The following is a 24,637-nucleotide window of genomic DNA, read 5'->3' as shown; positions in this document are numbered from 1 at the left end:
AAAAAGCCCATAAACATTTATTTCAGTGTCTGAAGATAATATTTCTTAAACAGAATTCTTCAGAACACTGGGATAGGTTTCTGTTGTCAAGCTCATTAAGAAAACTCCAAATAGCATTAGATCCGCCTCTCAGTGATCTTAAGATATACCATGGTGTGCCAGAAGAGTAAAATGCTTTCTGGTCAAAATCCAGAGTTGGGAATGGGATTGACTTTTTAAGGTCAGCAAGCAAATACTCCTAAAAGAGCCCATTCTTCTCCGCAGACCACTCTCAGCAGCGAGTCGGAAGTGGACCAGGTGATTCCTCAATGCCTTTCAGCTCCAACCACCTCCCTTCTACTAAAGGAGCTTTCTGAAAACGGAAGCTCATTTCACAGATGCGATGTCTAGAAAAGTCCACTGGGCAGGTGCCCTAAGTACTCTGACATGGGCCTCCATGAAACAGCTCCTCGTTCCCACACGTGACTTGTCATTGACATTCTCTCATGAGAATCTGGAGGTTTGACACACTGCAGAAATCAACCAAGGAATCTCAAGTGGCGCCAAAGTTCTCCCCTAGCCTTCCCCTTCCTTTCTCCCCTAAGAGGCGCTTCAGCTTCGGGCCCTGATTGCCCAAATTTAGTGTGTGTGGTCTGGGACGCCTATGGCCTGCTGCAGCTGGCCAGCAAAGTTAGACATTGCAATAAGGACATCAGCAATGACACCTTTTCTTCTCAAAATGTCATGGACGTGATGGCGCAATCTATGCAGGGAGGTACAGCATAAGCAAATGACACAGAACCTTGATCAAAGTGTCCCATGGCTCTGTTCTCCGTACCTCAGAAGCATTATAAAGGAAGTTCTGAATTAAGATGCAAGGCTCTGATAAAGCTGATGGATTTCCCAACCTGGACTGAGAAAAAGTAGGGAAGCCATAGGTCTGGAAGGCTCAGCCACACACATGTGAGCAGCACATGGCTCCAAAGGCCATTCTGAGGAATGTCACACACCCAAAGCAACACCAAAGAACACCCGGAACGACAGGTCGCTGGTGTACTTACGGACGATACACTGATTTCCCCCAGGTAAGGTCTTCCATCCGGGACAACAGTAAGCACTAAAATGTGATCCGCAGACATTGGGCCTGAAACAAAAACACAGAATTCCATACATTTTTTAAAGAAAAAAGGATATGATAAAATGAAAGATGAAAAATATCTGTAAGTTATAAAGCAGAATGAACCCTGGCAAACAAAGAGAAGTAAAATCACTAGCTTAGTGATTTGGGATAATTTAACACAAAGACACCAATAGGGATTTTAATATCATCTAGGCATACAGTGAATCAGGAAGATAAAACCCAGAGATGCAAAATATAGTGCATTCTATTGCAATGCACAGATGTAAAAGTTCAAGGAGCCATGAGTATAATTCAAACAACAAACTTTCTACCAATCTGGTAAGAAAGATCATAATAGATCTACTGGGTGGTAAGATTTTAAATGTCTACTCTTCGAAACTGTACCTCCCCCTCCCACGGCCCAGCTCTCTCCTAAAATGTTACCACATTCTCCCTTACTCCAAAATTGCAGGAATGCAAATTTTAACATCAGTCAGAAAAAGTAAAGTTCAAAACGTGTAAATATTTCTTTAGCAAAAGTTTGGAAATGCAGTTGATTTCAGCAGTTCCATGAAAATAAAATCAGTGTTAATCTTTTTACAGACAGCTCATTATGGGTCTTGGAGCGAAGCCTCCATTCAGAATCCAGATGATCTATATTTAACGATCTCAGGGAGCAATTTCAGGTAAAGATCTAGCTACTCCAACTCTGGAAACTAAGACAGAAAGAGCATACAGAGACCCAAAGGAAACCATTCATTTTGCTGTGCTACGTCCTTGAGCTTAAACATCGGTGCTAGTCGTCGAAGTTCGGGGGCCATTAAGGAAGGTCAACAGTTTTGCAATCAATTTCACAAGCTAGAAAATATTCCAAGGCTTGCTAGTATAAACAGTGTAGTCCCACCAGCACAAGCCTATAAACCACAGCTCCACAGCTAAAAGCTAGCTCTCAGTTGGGGTGCACTCCCACATTCTCTCTCCATGTGGGGCCACAGGAAATAACTCCTCTGAACTCTCCTCAGAGTCAAGCAGGACTTTGCCCTGTCCCTTCTCTTACAGCCCCAGAGTACCCAGAACTCTCAACAACCCGCAATGCCCACTTCAGGTTGACTGAGAGAGGCTGAGGTCAGAGGAGAATTCAGAGGAAAGATGGGGGAGAGCAGAGAAAGGACTCTAACTCCATGCTCAACAGCCAGGGGCTTCTCCAAAGCTAGAGGGGAAATGACTAGGTAGTAACACTGCAGGACACGACCTCAGGGTCTCTCTGAGGCTTAATTGAGAGGTGGTCCTCTTTAAATCTAGACACAGAGGTACAAGTGTAGTAGGTGATGCTATGCAGACAGACACGAGAAGAGCTAAGAGCAGAAATGGTCACGACTCCCTGCTTTAAGAGGTGAGGGCCTGGAAAGCTATCCATCTTTAAATGTGTGCTCTTATACTTTGATCATTGTCTTTTATTTAAAGCAACATTCTTTTTAAAGCATGAGTTATCTTTTAGGCAGGATGCCTTTAAGCTTTCATTAGGATACCACATTTTCATTTCTGTACATTTCTTAAAGTGCTCCATAATTTCAAATTGTGATGTAGTTCGTGACCTGACTTTTTGTGTTTTATACATGTATTCTTTATAATGAGTAACACAGTATTAAAGTGTGATTGTTTCAAACCACAGCATCACATGACAATGATTGTTTTACTCTCCTTGCTGTTCGCTTATTCTTTAGTATCATTTAATGTTACTACATCGTGTGATCCAATGGTAAGTATCAGCAAGAGGCAGAGTCTCCCATGCTGATTTTGGTCTGAGCAGACTGTCTGGACAAGTCAGGTGGCATTTCTTCTACTTACACAGAAAAAAAAAATAGCTCTAATTCTGGAAATAAATGAATGTCTTATTTAAGTTGGAAAGCAGTAAAATATGTAAAGCCTAATGCTATTTTTTTTTTTTTGGTACTGGGGATCAAACTCAGGTCCTTGCGCTTGTGCAGCAGGCAGCGAAACCACTGAGCTAAATCCCCGGCCCATGGATTTTTTTTTTTTTATTATAAAGCATTTTATTCTAAGGGTTCAGTCCAAACAGCATTTACAAAGCAGACCATTTTTTTTAATAATGTCACACTTCTGGGTACATGAAAGTGTACCTTTCACACCACTTTCTCGTTCCTCTCTCTGCATCAGCCATCTCCACCACCCTACCCCCCCCCTTAAAAAAAGATACAGTAAAGAAAATTGAAATTCAAAGGGAAAAGAGCTTTTGGCTAAGTGCTAAAGACAGGCAACTCTATTTCATCCTCCCAGCAGCTCCTGGAGGAAAAGTCCATTGTTCCCACCTTTCACCCAAGGAAACTTTGGCCCAGGAAAGAAAGCTGCACTAAGAGTCAAGAACCCCTAGCTGAGAATAAATCCTTAACAGGGATTTGAACTCAGGAAGCCGGACTCCAGATTCCATTCCCTTAACTGCCATGTTAGGGCAAAGACATATTTAGAGGTCAAGATGGTAATTTCACCCAACAGCATTTGTGGTGACAGCAGTAACCTAAAAAGAAAATCACACAATGTCCACACACAGACCTTGAAGCATAAGTTGGTTTACTCTACTCTAACAGTCAGGACTGCGTTCATATTCCACCTGACCCTGTGTGACATTCATTGAATAGCTAAGTCTTCGCCCGTACCTGCCCTGCCCCTTTGTGCTCTGCGACAGCACAACTCCGCCAGGGACTGGCAAGCCTCCCCAGTCTGCATCATTGGACCTAATTCAGACATAGCTCTCGGAGCTCATGTGGCTCCCTAAAGCCATTCTCTGTGCAGCAGCATCTGACGCATGGCGGGAACAACCCGGGTCTCTGGAATCAGAGTCTGCAGGGCCCACATTCCTTAGCCAGAAGCCACTTCTACAAGCCTGGCCTCTCCTCAGCAAGACAGCCTGTCTGCCTCCCTCTGAGTGTAAAGCCCTTTTTGGGCAAGGTTAAGGTAATACAAACAAGGTCCCAGGCTCTTATTTCCTATGCAAGGGTTTTCCAGCCTGTGAAGTGATTAGATCCTTAGGCAAGCAAACCAGTAAGCATCCAGGCTAATGAGGTCCTTCCTTCTCTGAGCTCCCTCTATTTTAACTTTTGAGGGAAAAATCACTAGGAAGCCCCCTGAGAATAAATGTGGAGGGGTATGGAAAGGTGAATGTGCACACATAACAAGGCACCCCGAGCTCTGATGTGATGCACCCCAAGGTAACAGCTTATTATCCGGCTCTGCCAGTCGAAATACTTTTTCCTGTGGAAGCTGTGACAGACTGTGGAACATTTATGATACCCAAACGAGCTCTAAACTGTTTACCACACATGATGTTGTTTGTTCACTGACAAATTTTATCAAGATGAAAAGAAAATCCAGTAAGTACTACTTGATGAAGGGGCCCATAGGACTTCAACAAACTTTCCAAATCCCTCCTCCCCTTATTCTAGCCCCTTTATTCCAACAAAGGCAGGGGCCAGGTCTCTCCACAGGGATCCGCATTCCATGTGTGACTGTGCAGGCCCATCTGCCAGGCACAACTCCGGAATGACACTCCAAACCCTGGGGATGATCAGCTTCCGTGGGCTTCTCAGGGTTCTGCTGGTTTCATCCACACCAGAGGCTCATTTCTGGAGGGTCTGGGTCAATTGGCTGGCTGGGACACACTGGTGGGACACTCCCGGCTTCCTACTTCCAGCAAGCCAGCCTCTCTACCCAACCTCATGCCATTGTTCTTAATAAAGATAATCTTCAAAAAGGACAGAGCAAATAGTTCAGATTCTGGTTTTCAAGAGCTTCATCCCCCTTCCTGCTTTCTCCACCACCAATGGATTAAAGGCTCCATTCTCTTCTCCTCCAGAGCCGTGCTGTCTTTTCTCTCTCCCTCTTTCCTTTCCTCCCTCCCCTCCTCATCTCTCCTCTCTCTCCTCTCCTTTTCACCTCTTTCTCTTTTCTTCTTTCTGTGTAACCAGCAAAATCACAGCCACACATGCAATGGGTCTATGACTAATCAGCCGCCTTGTCTGCAGCACAGAGCCATTCAGTAACATTTAAGAGAACCTAGTTGGTGCTCTGCACCAGGCTAGATAAGAAACAGTAGCGACTCCCACAAGCACAGCTAATGCCCTGGTCTTGGTTTCTATACCACTTTCCTCAAAAGGAGCCAAAACTCGTGGGAGAAATGACTGCTGGGTTTTGACAGAGACACAGGAGCCAACTGAACAAACTCTCAATGCCCAAAGCTAGAACTATTTGAGCAAGAAAATAACCAAAGTGGCACTGGATTATAACCCACAGTAAAAAGATAAATACCCATGAGTTCACATGATACATAAATAATCAATGTATGAATGGGAGACAAATCTGGGCTGGTAAGTCACAGAGCTGGGTGCTCTGCCTCCAAGGAGATGAAGAGATGAAAGTGGAGCCCCAACTCTTTGGTCTTTTTCCCAAAATCCATAATCCCAGTCTAATCAGGACAAAACATCAAAGCATTCCCATGAATGGGCATTCCACAAAAACGGCTCCCTAACACACCTCAATACTCTCCTAGTCATCAAAAACAAGGAAAGCATAGCCAGGGATTTAGCTCAGTGGTTCTGCTGCCTGCCTCGAAAGCAAAAGGTCCCAAGTTTGATCCTTGGTACCAATAAAGAAAAACAAAAACAAGGAAACCCTGCAAAACTGTTTATAGCCTAAGGAGTCATGACAACTAAATGTAAGTTGGTATCCTGGATGGGATCCTAAATATTCACTGGGCAAAAACCAAGACAGCAGGAATCAAGAATGGACTTACATAAATAACTACATCAACATTGGTTCATTAATGGTGACAGATGGAACCACGCTTGCAATAACGGACATGCATTCATGCCCTCCATCCACCCCACACACTAGAAAGCGAGGGGATCAGAAAGCTGCAAAGGCAATTCCCCAATGTGGGGCTCACTTCGCACTGACAGACACCCTCCATCCTGTTAGAATCTTTTATAGGTGACTGGAATGCACGCATGGGGGTGTTTTTCTCTGGGGAGAAGAGGAGGAATTTAAAGCTCTGAGAGCCGTGGGGTGCACTCTAACAAGAAATGAGAGGTTGAAACATGAAGGCCAGGAGCACAGATGTCCAAAGAACATCTTTGTGTGCAGCAAGTCTTGATTCCTCGGGACACTACGTGCCTCTAGTACTCGGGGTTAAACACCTCCAAGAAGACAGGTGTCTGCTCAGATGACGACGTCACCCCAAGACCCCCAGAGATTTGACGGCATTCATTTAACTCATTCTCTGATGTTGCCCTGCATCTGCTCTCTGGGCAGATGTTCTCTGGCTGCTGGCATCACTGACTGCTTATGTAAAAGGGGCTCCCATTAAATTGACAGACAGCAGTGTATATAATTCCTAAGTTGGAACTACTGTTAGACCCTCTAGGGATGAGGGAAAGCTGCCCCAAAAGAGAAAAACCAACACATCTCAAATTAGTATTTCTCGAACACCTGAGATTTGCCCAGTGACGTCATGAAAATATATGGTGCCACTGACATGGATTGTACCAATGAGTTTAAGGACTGCTATGATGGTTTCCTTGGCATATGTGTTCTACTTGTTCAAGCCAAAGCCACATGGTACTTTTCCAAAGGGTAGACAAAATTATGAAAATGACTGAAAATACAAAACAGACAAACAAGAGAGGCACTGCCAGGTCCAAGCTGTGAGACAGCTGGGTGTGTTCCAGAGTTCCCCCTGGTTATTACCCATGGAAGAGATGAGGGTTGCAATCATGATTCTCACCACGTCCCAGGAATTCTCAAACCAAGAGCTCTGTCCAGCAAGGTAATATCTTCTGAATGTTGTGGCAGCCCCAGGAAAAGCAGCTAATGGGGTCAGGCTTAAGGGAAAGAGGGGGTGCTTCAAGAACTGGGCATGCGAGGTGCTTCCGTACTTCAGTTTTGAATATTTTCAGTGCCCAGCTGACCAACAGATAGGCTCTACAATTTCCTTTCCACTGGCGGTATTAGACATTGGAATGGCCTTGTCACTAGAAACAGTGTTAACAGGAAGTGGTTTGGTCCCCAGGATGGTCAAATTGCAGGGGCTCAGCTGCATCATCAGCTAACAAGGCTACTACAGGCTGGTCTGGGAACCTGACCACAACTGAAAGTGCTGTTTTATGGGAAACGTTCCACAGAAGCAACCTACAGTCAGAGGCCCAGTGACCTGCAGATTGGGACATCTGAACTCCAAAAGCCCTGCACCATCAGAGAGCCAGCCAGCCCAGGTCCAGTGCCCTCCCCAGCCTTAAAACAAGACCATTCGGCCTCAAATGGAGCATCCACAAGCCCATAAATCAGAGGATAATAGGACGGTCTAATCTTCCAGGTACCCGAGTTCTTTTACAGACCAGAAGATCCCCCCCACCAGCCACTACTGGCTCAGTTCCATGAGCCATTCCTAGAAAGAATGGCTTCCCAAGAAGCACGGAAGCAAGTTAGTTCTGAACCCTAGTTGGTGGCTTAATCTCATCTATAAATTATTCTACCATTCCAGATGCCCTAGAATTGGATAACTATCTTCTCTTTTGTCATGTAAATTCCTCAAAGATGGATCTGAAATTTAAGTTTACATGCTCAGTACCTAACACAGTACCTGACACTTCAGTGGTAAATAAAGGTTTAGGGTTTCAAAGGGACTTCCAACTAAAACAACGTAAGATGGCATGCATTCTATCAGAGTGGTGCGTATTGAATTCACTGGAAAGGTAAACATGTTTATAGGAAATTAATTAAAATAAATTAAAAAGATAATTACTAGTAAAAAAGCAAAATATTTCATCTGCAATGTTATTTTACAAAATTAAAATTTAAAAATCCAACACAAAAGATACTCATAAGTGGAATACATGGGGTGTGAGAGTGAAATTCTTCCATGTTACAAATCCACCATTCAGAAACACTTTTTTTTTTCCCATTAAGTTTACTGGTACATTTTCAGTATAAAATACAGTTATATTCATCATTGGGATCTTGTACCATTACTTGAGTCTCTTGGTTCTTATTTTTTTCCCCTTCCCCTGCCCTCCCTTCACCCCCTCCACCCTTCCCTATTTACAAAGACCTTGTTTCCATTTTTTTCCTTTTCTCATATTTTTTCTTTTCCCTTTTTTTCTTTCCCCTACCCCTCCCATTTCTCCTGAACCTTTAGACCTTTTCTTCCTGTTACACAATATCAATTATACATTTTTAATTACAATATTAAGATCTAGGAGACATTACTACAGATTTTACAGAATTTAAAAGGATATAGAAAGCATATTACAAAAATCTTTTTTGAAATAAATTTGACAACTTCTAAGAAGTACCTTGGAAGGCAAATTAATGAAACTAACTCTGGAGGAAATATAAAATTTGAATAGCACCTATTAAAGAAAGTATATTCCTAGCTTGAAAACCTACCTATATGACAACAGCAGGCTCATAAATATTTTAACTGATAAATTATATCAAACAATTAAAGCAGAAAAAAGAAGGAACACTCCTCCCCTCATTTTAGGAACTCAACATTGTGCTAATCCTAAAACTGGATAAAGATAATAGAAGAAAAAAGTATGAACAGAGATAGGAATTTGTTTAACAAAACAAACTATTAGAAGTCAGATCTGGCAGGATGTAGAAAGTGGTTTTGTTATAGGGATGGCTGTGTTGGTTCAGCATTGGAAGATCCACCCCCAAAAGTCATCATTTTAACAGAGGAAAGGAAAAAGCCATATGATCCTGTCACTAGTTGGGAGAAAAAGTATTGGACTAAATTCTACAGCTCTTCATGGTAAAAGCTATCAGGAGACTAGAAGTAGAACAGAAACTTCTCAACAGATTAAAGACATGTACTCCATACTTTCAGCGAGAACACCTTGTATGAATGGAGAAGACATAATGCTTTCTCCTTAAAGTGGGGAACAAGGGCAGATATGCTGACTCTTCATCTGTCCATTAAAATTTGAAACCTAGGTCCAAACCAAAATAGTCTGGCAATAAAATGATACAATTAGGATAGGATTGGCAAGGTAGAAGCAAAATCTTTATATGTAGATGAAATGATCATCTACAGAGAAAATACTAAGAAGTCTCTAGGAGCCCCTAGAACTTGTATTTGAATTTAGCAGGATTGGAAAACACAAGGTATATGTAAAAATTCAGGTCTGTGTATACTTGCTATAAATGAAGAATTGGATACTGAAATTTAAAAGTTATGTAGGAGAACAAAGGACCTAGAAAAGTTAAAAAAAAAACACTGTTGGAAGACGTTTAGTACCTAATTTTAAGACTTCTTCTAAAGCTACAGTAATCAAGGCAGTGTTGGTGTAAGGAAAGACATATAGATCATTTAAATAAAACAGAGAATCTAGAAATAGAATCACACATATATGGTCCACTGAGTTTTGAAAGATTATTTAACATTAGTATTTTATAGAATATAAACTCAATTCAAGAGCCGAGGAAGAGATAGTGTTTTCAGCAAATGGCACTAGAACACCTGGTATCCGTATATAGAAAATTAACCTCAACCCTTTATTTCCATACATAAAAATAACTTGAAGGGATCTATGAACCTAAATATGAAAGCCTAAAAGTATAAAACTTTAAGAAGAAATTATAAGGGAAAATGTTTATGAATTCAGGGTAGGCAAGAACTACCTAGGATACAAAAGACATGATGTATAAAAGAAAAAAATTGATAAATGAGATTCCATCAAAATTTAGAACTTTAAATGACATCATTAAAATGAAAAGTAGTCCTTAAACAGACCATATTTACAATGCATATAACCTATGACCAGAATATATAAAGAATTCTTAGAGCTCATTTAATAGACAACCCAATTAAAAAGACATAAGAAGATGATAAATAGCCAGTACAGCACAAGGAAAGGTGTGCAACTCTAGAATCAGAAAAATACTAATCAGTACAGTAACAAGATTGAATTATACACTCATTATGGAGACGAAGTTAAAAGTTTTAAAAGCCTTGTCATGATTTTTTCTTTTTGTTGGATTCTCCCCCTTTGCGTTTAATTTGTCACGCCCAATGGATTCATTCTGCTGGGTTTCCTGGGGCTGTGATCCTCATTGTCTTTTCCTAGGGTACTGTCTAAAATTTTTTGGAGTGCCGGTTTGATATTCATGAAGTTCCTGAGGTGCTCTTTATCATGAAAGTATCTTATTTCTCCATCAATTTTGAAAGATAGTTTTTCAGGGTACATCCATCTGGGTTGGAGGCTGTTTTCTTTTAGGGCTTGGAATATATCACTCCAAGCTCTTCTTGCCTTGAGGGTTTGCATTGAGAAGTCTGCTGTGATTCTGATGGGCTTTCCTTTGTATGTGATTTGTTTCTTTTCTCTCACTGCTTGTAGAATTTTGTTCTTCTGTTGGATTTCTGGAATCCTAACTATTATATGCCTATGTGTAGATTTTTTTTGATCAAGGCTAGCTGGAGTCCTATATGCCTCACTTATCTGTATGTCAAGTTCTTTTCCCCTCCTTGGGAAGTTTTCTGCCATCACTGTGAAGAGTTTTTTTATGTCATCTGCACTCTCTCCTCTTTCTTCATTGATTTCAATCAGTCTTATGTTATTCTTCTTTGCATCATCTAGCAGCTGCTGGATTGATTTCTTGTGTTCCTTTACAATTTTAAAGCAATTTTTCTTTTCCTCCTCACTAATTGCAATCTTTTCTTCTGTATCTGAAATTCTATCCTCACATTGGTTCATTCTGTTGCACAGACTTTTGATGGAGTTTTTAATCTCCTGGAAATCTGTTTGCATCTGTATTATGGATTCCATTTGTTTCCTATGTTGGGATTCCATCATGTTCCTCAGATCCTCTATTTTTTTTTATCTGTGTCCTCTCTAGATTTATTAATCATGTCTTGCACCATGAGCAAAATCTCTGCTGTTATCTGAGTAATTATTTCTGATTTCATTTTTCCCAGATCCTCTTTTGTTGCCAGTTCAGCGAGTCCAAGTGATTGAGTATCAGAGTGTTCCATCTCATTTCCCTTCGGGGTTGCTGTAGGTGATCCAGAAGTCTGTTTTTGAGGCTTGTTTACATGTCTTCTCATTTCCATGGGAGGGTGGGGGGGTGCTTCTGACATCTACATGGCTCACCTTCTCTGCCCTAGGAGCTTGGGATGGCAGCAGGGGAGCGTCCTTCTAGGCGCTGGTACCAGCTCAGCTTCTCTGTCCTAGCAGCTTGGGATGGCGGCAGGGGAGCTTCCTTCCAGGTGCTGGGACCAGCTCACCTTCTCTGTCCTAGGAGCTTGGGATGGCAGTGGGGGAGCTCCCTTCCGAGTTCTGGGACCGGCTCAGCTTCTCTACCCTAGGAGCTTGGGATGGCAGCGGGAGAGCTTCCTTCCCGGTGCTGGGACCAGCTCACCTTCTCTGACCTAGGAGCTTGTGATGATGGTGGGGGAGCTTCCTTCTGGGTCTAAAATTGTTATTTCTAAAAAAACTCAGCTTGTAGCCATTCCAGCCCAGGACCCAGAAACACTTCATAGCTACCAGAGCCTCAGGAATCCTTTAGCTCTAACTATTTCACAGAAGTCAGTAGGCAACAGATCTTTTAAAACATTTCTCCACCAAACCCTTTCATTCAAACAGGGACATTTTTGGTATAGAACAAAAAAGTGAAAAATAAATCAATGATAAATTTTAGGTTTCTAAAGAGACTAAAGTTAGATTTTAAAAGTACAGCTGTTCATATTATTTTACTAAATTTAGTACTTCACAATACTGGGAGTCTAAAACCTGCCAAGTGTTGTGTTTTTTTTTTTAATTGGAGCAAAGTTGTAAGTATTTACATCTAAAAGTACAGATATCTGAATAATTTTAATAGAAATATTTTAAATTTGAATACAAGTCATTTATCTAGTCCATAAGAAGTCACACTGTAAAATAAAATAATAGCAATTTTCAGATATCTTCACAATTACAAGATGATCCTGCGAACTGTCCCCAAAATATATTACTGTGCTCATTTTTACCTGAGGAAACTGAAAATCAGAGAAGTGAAATAATTTTTTTTCAGAAGTTATCTAGTAGAAACATGTCCTACATCATGAATTTTAAAAAAAAAGAATTTGTGACTAAAACATTCTAAGATTAGTGCTACAGATTTTTGAGATTTTTGAGATTAGAGATTAGCAGATGTTTCCATAAACACCTAAAACAAAATGTGCTTTTTTTTATATATAAACTAATTTGTACATTTTTTTTGCAGGCTGTTTCACTAGGTCTACCAAAACATACATAAATAAAAAGCTAAGCTTCTGCAGAGTGTATTGGGGAAAAGGCAATGTGTTCAGATGCACTGTAGAAACCAACCCTCCCCGGGCGCATCCTGTAGATGGAACGTGCATGTCTGAGGTGCCTCCTTCCTGGAGGGGCCTGCTCTGCTCCTGACAGAAAGATCCTTCAGGTCCTAACAAGCTCATCGTCTCTGGAGCGAAAGGGTGGGGAACATACAAAGACTCCAAAAGTCAGCGGTTCAAAGTCCACTCAGAGCTGGCACCACAGGTACCCGGGAGCCACACTTGACTGTGGATCCTGTCTGCTGGAAAGTTCCTACGTGGCTCAGGAAGGCAGTGCGCTAGCTGCACAAAGGCCAGGGCGACCCAGATGATTTCTGAAAAGCTCCCAGCATGACAGAGATGCTGTCAGGCACACACAGGCCTGGTGATCCTACTTAGTCCCAGGGCCCAGCAGCTCTTCCTGAATCTAATCAGGGACCTTCCTCTCGGCCCGAGCGCTCTGCTCTTGAAACTTTTCCATCTCCGAGGAAGGGGTGACAGCATCTGTGTTTCAGGTAGAATGGGTCCTAGATGCCGGCCCAGACCTTCGGAACAGTAACAATGCCGGGAATGAAGGCGGTGGTGTCCACACAGTGGACACAGCATCTGTCCTACCTCCTAGTGGGTCTAGAAGGCTCCTGGCTCTTTACAGCAACACCCAGGGACCCAGGGGCAGAAGCTAAACCCCTGTTCCAAACACCTGCCAGTTGGCCTGGGAGTTTTCTATCGGGTACGGAAATGCACCAGGCCTTAGAATCTTTCAGGCCATGAAGCTCATGAGGGAAACTGGGGAGACTAGTGGTTTTCAACACCTTTCATCAGAATCACTAAAGCTCTATTCAGTCTGATTTCTTAAATCAAATGAGCGTTCCTGAGAAAGCAATGCTGAAATGAAGGTACACAGATCCTTTCTGAACATTAAAAGTTCATCCTACCCTCTTTTCATATCACCCTTGCTTGAAGCTCCTTACTTTAAAATAAAAGCAACACATTGGAGCATTTCCATCTTGACTTGCAGGAGAGATCATGGGAAGAATTATGGGCCCTTGCAAAATTATTTCCTTCCCTCGCTGGCCCCTTGAACATCGGGCTCATTTTGTGTGAACTGTCCAAAACTGTCCAACTCAGAGAGGCCAATCTTTCCTGTCAGATGCTCCGTAATTTTCTATAACCTTCAATGTCATGGGCCAGAAAAGCAGACCCGGCAGCACTCAGGACATCATGAGCTGCAAACTTGGCATTCAGGTTCAAAACTAGACGTAAAACTTCACAGTATTAACAAATAAACAGAACATTCCTATTCTGCTCCTAATAACTTAGGCAATGACTGTCTATGGCAGCTAGTCACAAAAAGAGAGAGGCTAGAGAGTATAAATATGCCTGCTAGTGAAAGGACACATACAACTTACCAAGTCTTCTTGACAGAAAGTTGACTCATGAGTAGATCCAGGAGCCTGAGAAGGTGAGCAGCCCCACACCAGGAAAGCCTGCCTCGTGGACCAGGCACGCTGGCCACACTAGATATTGCAGGTCCACAGGGAGGCAGGAGCGGGAGCTGGGGCTGCCTTCAGCCAGCAAGTCTTGCTGGGAAAACATGAACTGAGTGAATATGTGTTTAGTACCCAGTGAAGCTCCAGCTGGGCATAAACTTCTCGTGCTGTCACCAAATGGTAACATGCAGTTTGCCAACTGGCATTTTAAGAAGCACTGTGCTCCACGACGTGACCCGCTTCTTCAACAAATGAATTGCAAGGAAGAAAATGACAGAGAGACAAGCTATAATTTTTAAACATGCAAAAGTGATATCAAGCCGGTTAAAAATATGGTCTTTATTTGGTTTCTAATTTGAAAATAAATAAATAATGTAGCACAAGGACCCAAGTTCGATCCCCGGTACCAAAAATAAATAAATAAATAAATAGCATGTCTGACCTCATCAGGGATATTTAAATACTCACAGCACGTATGATGATATTAAAAGATGAATGTTGGCGTTCAAAGATGACAGTGGCGTTGTTTCATGTTTTCTAAAGAAGCCTTATCTTTTAGAGGTAAACATTGGTATGTCTACAAAGGAAAGCACTTTTCAGGGATTTACTTCAAACTAATGTGTGGTGGAAAAGAGAGTAGATAAGTGGATGCTGGGACACCACTGTATCCCTCTCTAGTCCTGTACATATCTAAAATTCTGCACACTAAAAAGTTAAGCACCAGAGATGGCAGGGGAAGAGGACATAAAAAGAATTAAGATGTGTTATGTACATGGACCAACTCCCCATGGGATATGTAATCATTATGTACTGCAAACATGCATTGATTTTTTTTAAATGTGTTTTTTTTTTTAAGTTAAACACCACCAACAGCTTTGCAGCCACATCTGGTACTCCCAGTCCACCCTGAGGGTCCCCTTCTGCCACCACACCACACTCCTGTCTTCTTTCTCATTCTCTTGAAGAATCAATTGCAACTGTCATGCAGCTCAACATTCCTGAGAGGGACAAGGACCCCAATCCTGAGATGTTCACCATCTTAAATAAGTGGCAAGAACTAGCCCATGTTTGTAGGAGCCTCACATATCTGGTGGCTGGTAAGCCGGGTTCAGGGTCAGGGGAGAGGAGCCCAAGAACAACTAATCCACACTTGTGCAGATAATTAGGCAGTGATCAGGCAGAGGGGTGGATGGTCCCTGGGGCATGGCAAACACTCACCAATATGCCTCTTGTTCCTAAGTCTCCGTGACAAACAAGCCCATCCATTAACAAAAGACACACGTTGGAGGGAAAGACGTGGATTTGTATTAGGTTCATAAGAGCTAGGGAAAGTTCACACTTCATATGCACAGGGAATATGAAATGAAGGGTGGAAATCATTCAGCAAGAAACCCTGGTATGGCTTCTGACCCTGGATGTGTGAGAACACATCCTACTTTCAAGGAGAAACCCAAATGTACATGTGCCCGTGAGGCAGTTGTGAGGTTAAAGAGACCTGTCCTCTTGTGTCAAATGTTGGACAGCATCTAGAAAAAGCTGGAATTGCTTAGGAGAAGTAAAAGAGATGGTGTGCATATTCCTGTAAAAGTCCTGAAAGGGTTTCAAAACTCTAAAAAAGAAACATCTATTTTATTTGAGGTTTATTTTTCTCCTGGGAAAGTAGTGGAGCCCAGAAAGTACCTGGTATTTGTTTGTTTTTAAATTTTTTGCTTTTTAAAATAAACTTTGATTGTATTGGTGGTGGTGTGATTTACCCCAAGGTGATGAGAGGTATTAGGTACTCTGAACATGTTTAATGACAGATAGAAAACTAACCAGTATGTTTAGACCACTCCTTATCAGAAGTACTCGTGTCTTGATAGTCTGTGAGTGAACTCGGAGCAATCACAGCTTCTTGGAGTTTGATGCCAATCAGTTAACTGGGGCTGGTACTCGGTGGGTGGAGGGTCGGAACCCCCCCAAGTTCTGCCCACATTAAGACAATGCTCATGTTTGTCCCACTTTCCAGGATGCTCTAAGTCTTAAGATCTCTCTGAAAGTCAACTCTTACTGAAATCAAAACAGAAATCATCAAAAGAAAGTGAAAATATCAGAAGATTTTCAATTTCTGAAGAGAAATAGAGGATGGAAGGAAAACAAGGGAGAATCCCTTCCTACTGAAAGACCATTGTGTTGCTGGTAATGGGAGGTCCAAGGCAGGAAGCGCTAAGGGCTTGGGCTCTTCTTGGGGTGCAGCTTGAGTCAGCTCGGCCCTGAGCCCATGGGTGACCCGCCCAGGAGCAGCCAGGGAAGAGAGGGCGGGGGTCTGGGTCTGCAGAAAGTGAGCTCTCAGCCCAGGTGGGGATGCGCTATTTTCCTAACCTCACGTCCTTTCCCCACACTTTTTTGGGTTTTTTCTATATTCTTCATTGGTGCATTTTAGGTGTGCAATGTGATGACATTCATCATTGGAGATGCGCACCTTTACATAATCTCTCTTGGTTCTTTTTTCCCCCCTTCCCCTGCCCTCCCCACACTTCTTTTTTGTTTGTTTGTTTGTTTTCAGTGCTGGGGGTTGAACCCGGGGCTTTCACACTGAGCTATCTCCCCAGCCCTTTTTATTTTTTATTTTGAGACCGTCTCACCAAATTAAATTGCCCACGCTGGTCACAAACTTGCCATCTTCCTGCCTTAGCCTCCCAGAGTGCTGTGATTACAGGCATGCTCCACCTCACCTGGCCATCTAAGAAGGCGCCATTGTCCCTAGGTCAGGCAGGACCAGCACATAGCTCAGGCCCAGCCAGCTGCAGGGCCCTATCTTCGGCCACAGTGACTTGAGTGTCACTGCAGTCACAGCATGTCACCGGAGTGGAGCCGGAGATCCCCACAAGCCACGACGTGTGCACCGGAAAGGGAGGTGCTTTCTTCACCTGTTCGATCAGGACGAGGCCCATCTTGTCTACACCATGGTGACCAAATGCTCACTGCAACCCCGGCAATTACAGCGCAGGTCGGGAGTGACCAGCCCAGCTGGCCACACAGCAGCTGTGGTTCTCGGGGTCTCTCTGGGCTGCTGCCAGAGTCATTTCCAGGCCAGTCCTTCCAGTCCCTAAAATCTAAATTCCTTCTGCAAAAGCTTCATCAGGAAGGAGACGAGGCTTATATGCCAGATCCTCCATTTAAAAAGCCAGCTCTTTCAGAAGCATTGAGGGGGCAGGTTAATAAGGAATAACTGTAAGCTTATTTTCCAGTGATGGGAACCCAATTTGGGGAAAGGTGAAATTTAAAAATAAAAACTTAACCACACACTATCTTTAAGCATCACCAGATCTCCACAACTAAAGTATATATCCATGAAAATTACATTTTTAAAATTTTCTGATAAAGCTCAAGTTGGCTTCCCATGTTCCTGAGAATAGCTCCAAGATGAGAAAGCACAGTCTGTGCTATGGAGATCCTAAAGATCATCTCACCTTTTTGCTGTGACCATTAAAAAAAATCACCTTTTGCATTACTCTACAGCCCTCCATCTCCTTATCCTAACAGCACAACAGCTAACCAGGTCAGGCATTTTACTAGGAACCTGAAATGCACTCTCTCATTGAGCTTAGAACAACACAGAGAGGTGTGTGCCACATGCTGTGCGCAGGTGAATAAGCCTGGGACAGAGAGGTCAGGGCACTGGTCTGAGGTTTGTTCCTAGTAGGTGGCGGAGCCAGGATTTGACCCCAGGCATGTCTAACTCCATACTTCCAAACCTCCCTGCCCAGAGGTTATTAGCATTCATTGAAAATGACCCCTCAGTCCTTTAAACATAGTCCCACAAGCAATACCACTCTATCTCATTACCCACAACCAGGCTCAAATAGGAAACAGTATGAGGTAATTACAGCATAGACCCCAGCTGCTAGCTCTGGGCTTTTATGACTGCACTGCCAAATCGCTCCTAGCCAACTCTTCAGGAAATGTTCAGACACTTTCTCAGATTCCAGCTAAAACATCAACTATGTGGCCCCGGGGAGTGCAGAGCTCACAGGGTGGTAATGGGATATAAAATCTGCAAACTTGAGGTCAGCGCCTAAGGGGGTGTGAAGCAGCAGCTGTCTCTGAAGGGTTAAAACTTATCTGTCAATATGAAGGCTGTACATCAAGTCCTTCCTCGTTTGTCCACATCCCTCTGACGCTGACCCCATCAGGAGAGGAAACGATATCCTAAGGGGAAGTTCTGCCTACAATCACTGGAAAGGAGAAAGTAATATCAACAGACTTGAGACAGGGTGTTCATTCTGAGATTTAAGTATTCAGTCCAATTTAAACACAGCTTGTGTTCAATGAATAGCTCTCGCTGGGATCCAGTAGACATTCTACAAGATTACTGGGGAAGATGATGTAGAACAAACATCAAGAATTTAGGAAATGGTTTCCATCTTAAATGTATAAATTAGTAGTATGGATAACGCAGTCAGCAAGTACTAAGGAAGAGACAGCTTACCCACAGAACCAGAATTGCCATGGGCCACCCCAAAACAGCTGCTGATTTGCCCATTAGAAATGTAGGAAGTGGAGAGGAGTGAGCTGGCTACATCCTCAGGCCCCCAGAGAAGATGCCTGGTGCTCTTTTGCCACTCAGTGGCCCTCACTGCAGCCCCACCCCATGCCACCTACGTTGGAAGCTTCCACTGAGAGACAGCAAGGCTGCACTGTGGATCCAAACCCTACTGACAGTGGTCCTCCTCCCAGGGCTGACCTCCGAGTGATCGATCACACCGTCTGGGCCACAAGGAGATAAGAGAAGCATCCAGGTCTACAAGTGGTAGAAGGCCTATGTCAAATGCAGTGGGGAGCGTGCAGACACCAATCACTTCTCTAGGGTACGAGCACCAAGAGGCTCCATCTACTGCCCCAGCCACCACGTGACTCTGCGTTCCTATTCACGTCCTATTCACAAGGTAGAGAAGAAAATGAGCACCATGAGCACTTTTTAGTGGGTCCTCTCTGGGTCATAGTTTCAGCATCTATAAATTTCTGAAATCTGTTCCATCTGTCTCTCATTTGTAATATTTTTGTAAAGATAAATGTCTGACTATGGAAGATCTGAGCCATGGTTTCATTTGAAAAAAAAAAAAAAGTAGCAGTGAGAAGAGCCTTTAAAAGGGATTCGTCTAAGGTACAGATCAGTTAGGGTCTGACAACACCATCTTATAAGTGAGCGATGGAAGGACAGGGGCAGCTGCAGATAAGAACCATGACTCGTGGCAGAAGGGTCACCAAACGTCACATGGTTCCACACACAGAGGTGCACATGGGCCTGCTCCTCACTGCATTCCTCTCAATGGCTTTGTGGAACCTTTCCTGGTATCCAGGCATCTGTGTTTTTGTCATGGTTTGGCTCTACTCCAAAAGCTCTCAGTCCCCAGAACAGAATCTGAAGGCCGCAGGTCTCCTGGGAGCAACAGCACCTGCTCTGTCCAGCCTGGCCATGGCCGACCAAACTTCACTCTTCACTCCCCTAACAAAAGCCTTACCACTGTTTTCCTTTTTGAAGACCCCAAGAATTCTAGGTAAACATTTTGCATTTTACTCAGGATTTATTTTTTTTTTCAATGTTTCAACTCTTTCTTGATATACCTATCTCCCTGTTTAATCTGTAGCTCAGGTTATGATGTTACCTTTAAAAGGAAGAAGGAAAGGATGAGATGATGAGGAAGAAAAAGAAAAGGCAAAGATGCGGAAGAAGAAAAACAATTTTAAAAAATAAAACAAAGCCCTGTGTCTAGAATGCATTCTTTTTATTAACAGAGATATTATACTTCAGTTCAAATCCATGAAATTCAACAGCAGACAATGTATCCATAGGGCTGACATAAATCCTGTCTCCTGACACCAACTTCGTAAAACGGTTGTACTATATTTGGACTTCAATGTGTTTGGATACATATACTTGAATGTAAGTATGACTGATAGTCTAGGAATTCACAACCCTTCCAAACACTGACTCAATCACTTTTCTGTCAGAGCAGTTGTCCCACTCCACACTGACTGCTGTCTGGAATACATCTCTGCTGGGAATGGCAGAGATGGGGACTTTTCCTTTCTCCCTGCCACTCTGAGGGAGCTGAACAAATAGGCATTGTCGTAACTATAACCAAAAAAATTTTAAAAAGCCACTGATGTTGAGAAAGTTGTAAAGTCACAAGAAACTGAAAAGTAAGATTTGATCTAGAATAGGCTATCCACCATTCAAATTGGACCATAGGGCCTGATCCAGTTTTGTTCTAGGAACAACGTGGTTGCTCCACTTGTGACAAAAATAATAGAGCTCAGCTTTTCTACTACATTAATTCTACTGTCAATCACATACCTATTTTTGGTTATTATATATAAACAATGATTCTAAAAAAAATTGGGTTACACCAACAGACATATAAAATAGAGGCTGTGAATATAAACTGAAGGTAAAATTCCTTATAGAAAGAAAATAAAATATACAAACACCTAAATTAATAAGTCAGAGTGATTGTGCATTAAATTTGTCACTGAGATGCTTAACAGCTAAGGGAAAAAAGGAGTTTTATAATTCTTATACTCAAATAAAGTGTACCAGTTTATTAGGAACTATCATCTTACACCTGGTGGCTGTGAGTTCTTTAAATGAGGAATTATGGATACAGACTAAGCACAGGGTCCTTAATACAAGTCCAACATTGTTCATTCTGAAGTCATAGCAGCAAATCACAACTGTGGAGAAGGAACTAAGCCCATTAGCCAGATCAGGTCAGAACTCGGAATGAAAGCTTACATATCTGATTCTCTTCTCAGAGAACCCTGTCTCCTGTGCCCCACACTTCTTGTGTTGGCCCTGCAGACACACGCTGCTCCTCACGGCCAAAGAGGGCAACTTGGTCCCTGCCTGGCGACCCGGGCAGCCGGCAGTCAGTGACCAAGATCTGGCCACAGCATCTGGGGCTCAGCCTCCCATGCGGAAAACACTCCATGGCTCCATGCCCAGGGGCAGAGCCCTGGAAGGAGACTGCAGGAGAAACAGCTTCAGAGCTGGAAGTCCACCCCACCTCGGGCCAGACAAGAGGCTCTGAATCCACATCCGCATCTGAGCACTTAGAGCAACGACACCACAGTAAACACGCATGGAGGACCATGCTACACCTTACAGGCCCTGGTCCTTGTCGGAAGCCCTGACCTGCAGATTCGTGAGAAAAAAAAAAAATGATTGTATGGGGTAAGCTGGTACAGGCTGTAAGAAAAGCAAAACACAAGTCACAATGGCTTCTTCGACTGCAGTAGGGAGTCTTCCTTCCTTCCAGAACAGCCTCGCTGGCCTTTGCTTTCTCATGAAGGGTGCTCTGTGGTCCTTGTGCATCACAGGTGTTAACGTGCATGCAGACCAAAGCACTCTGGGCACCTCCTCCCCTCAGTCTTTTAACCAGCTGGTCAAGAGCTGCCTGCGTTGCTGCTGAGCCCCTCATCTTGCTCAGACCAGCATCCCCTCGCCCTGTCACCCCATATTTGCCTCCCAAATCGTACGGTCTCTAGTCACTCAACATGCACACCACTGCCACAGTGTCAAAGATCTGATCATATTCCCAACTTGGAACCCTCTAACAATTCCCCATCCTTGCCTTTCAAGTAGGAAAGGTTGTATATGTTCATCACTTTACTGTTGCTGGGGCAAAGTACCTGACATCTGCAATTAAAGGAGAAAAGGTTTATTGTGGTCTTCAGAGGATTCAGTCCATGGCCAGCTGCTCCAAGGCACGAATTACCTGGTGGAAGGGCCTGGTGGAGGACAGCTGCTCACCCCACAGCAGCTACGAAGCAGAGAGAGAAGGGAGGAGCCAGGGACAAGAGTGCACCTGGCCCAGGTCTCACCCACAGGGGCCACCACTTCCAACCGTGTCTCACCTCCTAACAGCACAGTGAGCTATGAACTCATGAACGGACTAGGCCACTGGTGAGAGTAGCACCCTCATGATCCAATCAGTTTCAAAAGTCCCACCTCTGAATACATGAGACTCTTAGTCCCTCCCTCCCTCCCTCCTTCCTTCCTTCCTTCCTTTCTTCCTCTACTGGTCATTGAACCAAGGGCCTTCACACTGAGCAACCCCTTCAGCTCCTTTTTAAATTTATTTTTTATTTTACTTTGAGACAGCGTCTCACTAAGGTGCCATACTATCCAGACTGGGCTTAGACTTGCAATCCTCCTGCCTCAGCCTCTCAGAGTGCTGGGATTAAAGACCTGTGCCACTATTCGTGGCTCCCTTTATGCCTTTTTCACTCAGAGTTCTCCTTTCTCTCCCACACTTACTTCAACCTCTAGTTTACATAATTGACCTTACCTAGTCAATCAGTCAACCCAAGTTGGTCAGACTCTGACCATGAAAATTTTTATCTATTGACCACCCACGACATGCCCAGTTCCCAGGGATTCTGAGAAATAAATAAAATGAACAAAATTTCTGCCTTCAAGAAACTCTCAGTCCTAGCAGACAGTCACCCTTTATCGCAGTGATCAGAGGCTGGAAAACTTTCTGTAAAGGGCTAAATGGCAAACATTTCAGTTTTGCACCCATGCTGTTTCTGTCACTACTTCCCCTACTGCTGGACGGCACAAGCAGCCAGAGATAGCACACAGCTTAAATTTCCCAAACCAGCTGATGAGATCTACAGTTTGCCAACCGGAAGACATCCACTGTGGAATCTTTTCCAACCCCACTCCCACCGCTGAGCTTCCCCTGGCCAGAGAGAGCATCTGCCTTCAACAAATACTGGGTCCGCCCTGCAGCCGAGGCAGAGGGGATTCAGAGGACACGGAACCATCAAAGGTATGGAAGAAGGACATGTACCAGCTATAAGGTTTATCAGAATGGAAGAGCAGCAAATACTAAGAAGTCTGACTCTGAAGCCAGATGTTCCAACATTGTTATGTTCCTGGAGTAATCACTGAAACTCCAAACCCCTCTGTTTCTTCCTGTTAGACAGGCAAAAAGTTTAATCTGCCCCCTAAAGAACTGATGTATGTAAAGTGTAATCATGAATGATACAGCAAAGCTTGCTATTTTTTAACCATTACTGCAGCAATTTAATGTAAGTAAATTGACTGAGTTTATAGGCAATCAAAGTAAACAGAAAGAATCAAATAACTCATCTTTACCAGGAAGAGAACATAGCACCAAGATAAATATCAGTTTCCTTGAAAAGAGAGATTCCTTGTGCACGTCTATCCTGAGAGAAATTTACTGTGTAGTACACAAAAGAGTAAGAGATTCTGGATGATAAAATAACCAACAAGTCCATCTCTGAACCCCAGACATCATAGGAGGAAGATGCCCACAACAGTTACCTACCACTCTCAAGGAAAACACAAGGCACAACATTAAAATATAATATATCAAGGGGCCGGCGATTTAGCTCAATGGTTCTACCGCCTGCCTCACAAGAGGAAGGACCGAGTTCGATCCCTGGTACCAAAAAAAAAAAAAAATATATATATATATATATAAAATATATCTGCCCCCCAGAACCCTTCCCCCACCTCTGAACTCTATAATGTTTCCATATTTCACTTTGCAGAAATGGTAGAAAACATTTCTTATTTGACTCCATAACACTATGATTAATTAAGGATCCTCACCTTAGCATGAAAGAATATTAGGAATTTTAAGTGGAATTTTACTAATATCTGAGTTCCATGTTTTGGTCCAGTGGAATGAGAAACCAAAACCATAACTAAAATTAATGGAGAAAGAAAATTACTATTAAGACTGTGTCTTGAGAACATAACCTCTGCATACCTCAGCTCCCATTATCTGTAAAAGGAAATTAATAAAAAAGACCTCCCCAGAGAGCCATATTAAATTAATTATCACATGGCAGCATGCATTTACGATAGTGTCTGGCACGTACATGTCATCTAAGTGTTCCCTGCTATACTTCCAAGTATTATTATGGAGGGTCCCGACTCATAGTGGTTTGGTTGGATTTACACTTTTTTAACTTTGTCATGATGATATGAAAATAATACATATTCAGTAGAAACTGCACAGCAAATATTCAATTTTGATCTTTTCCCAGGCTAGGAAATAAACTTTTTGGAAATGCCTTGCAGCATTTACAGAGATGTAACCCACTTTAAGTCTAGGAACATCCATATTTACTTTTACTAATACTAGACTACATGCCTTGCTGTTGTTGATTCCTGGTTCCTGAATCTCAACTCTATTAACTGTTAGGACCTAAAAGAGATGGGCTCCAATTCTGCTATTCCACAAGGTGCACTGAATGCATGAACTCTGAAACCCCACTGGGTGATAAGTTAGTGGGACAATGCTGATGACAGGACTCTGGCCTTTGACTATTTTACAATCTACTGCAAAAATCAAGGTGAAGGGCCGGGGATTTAGCTCAGTGGTTTCGGCGCCTGCTGTGCAAGCGCAAGGATCCGAGTTTGATCCCCAGTACCAAAAAAAAAAAATCAAGGTGAACAATTGTGAAACACTAAATTTATATCCACCATGTAACCACCATATAACCCAAGCCTGATATATTACCGATTTCAGCTTTTGAAAAGAATTTCACAATAAAAAAAAAAAAAATTAAGAGTAGGCTCAGTTGCTGGGTTAGTTTCTAACCCCCCCAAAAAATGTTAAACTAGTTTCTTTCAAGAAAACATTCCCATTGAAAGCTTTAAAGCTAACATTCCCAAGT

General features: G+C 42.9%; 1 protein-coding gene across 1 annotated transcript in view; it reads right to left on the bottom strand.

The window, feature by feature from the left end:
* Window positions 1-24,637, bottom strand: part of Fbn1 (fibrillin 1) — a 232,064-nt gene that overhangs the window by 202,426 nt on the left and 5,001 nt on the right. Inside the window, exon 3 of the mRNA XM_021261460.2 lies at window positions 1,041-1,123. Coding sequence (XP_021117119.1) covers window positions 1,041-1,123 — 83 coding nt within the window. The remainder of the gene's footprint in view (window positions 1-1,040; window positions 1,124-24,637) is intronic.

The sequence above is a fragment of the Heterocephalus glaber genome, unplaced genomic scaffold, assembly GCF_053883595.1.
Source record: "Heterocephalus glaber isolate CG9 unplaced genomic scaffold, H.glaber_assembly_v1.0 deba00000122, whole genome shotgun sequence".
NCBI lineage: Eukaryota > Metazoa > Chordata > Mammalia > Rodentia > Bathyergidae > Heterocephalus > Heterocephalus glaber.
Note: the sequence above shows the minus strand (reverse complement) of the source record. Positions and strands in the feature narration are given on the sequence as shown.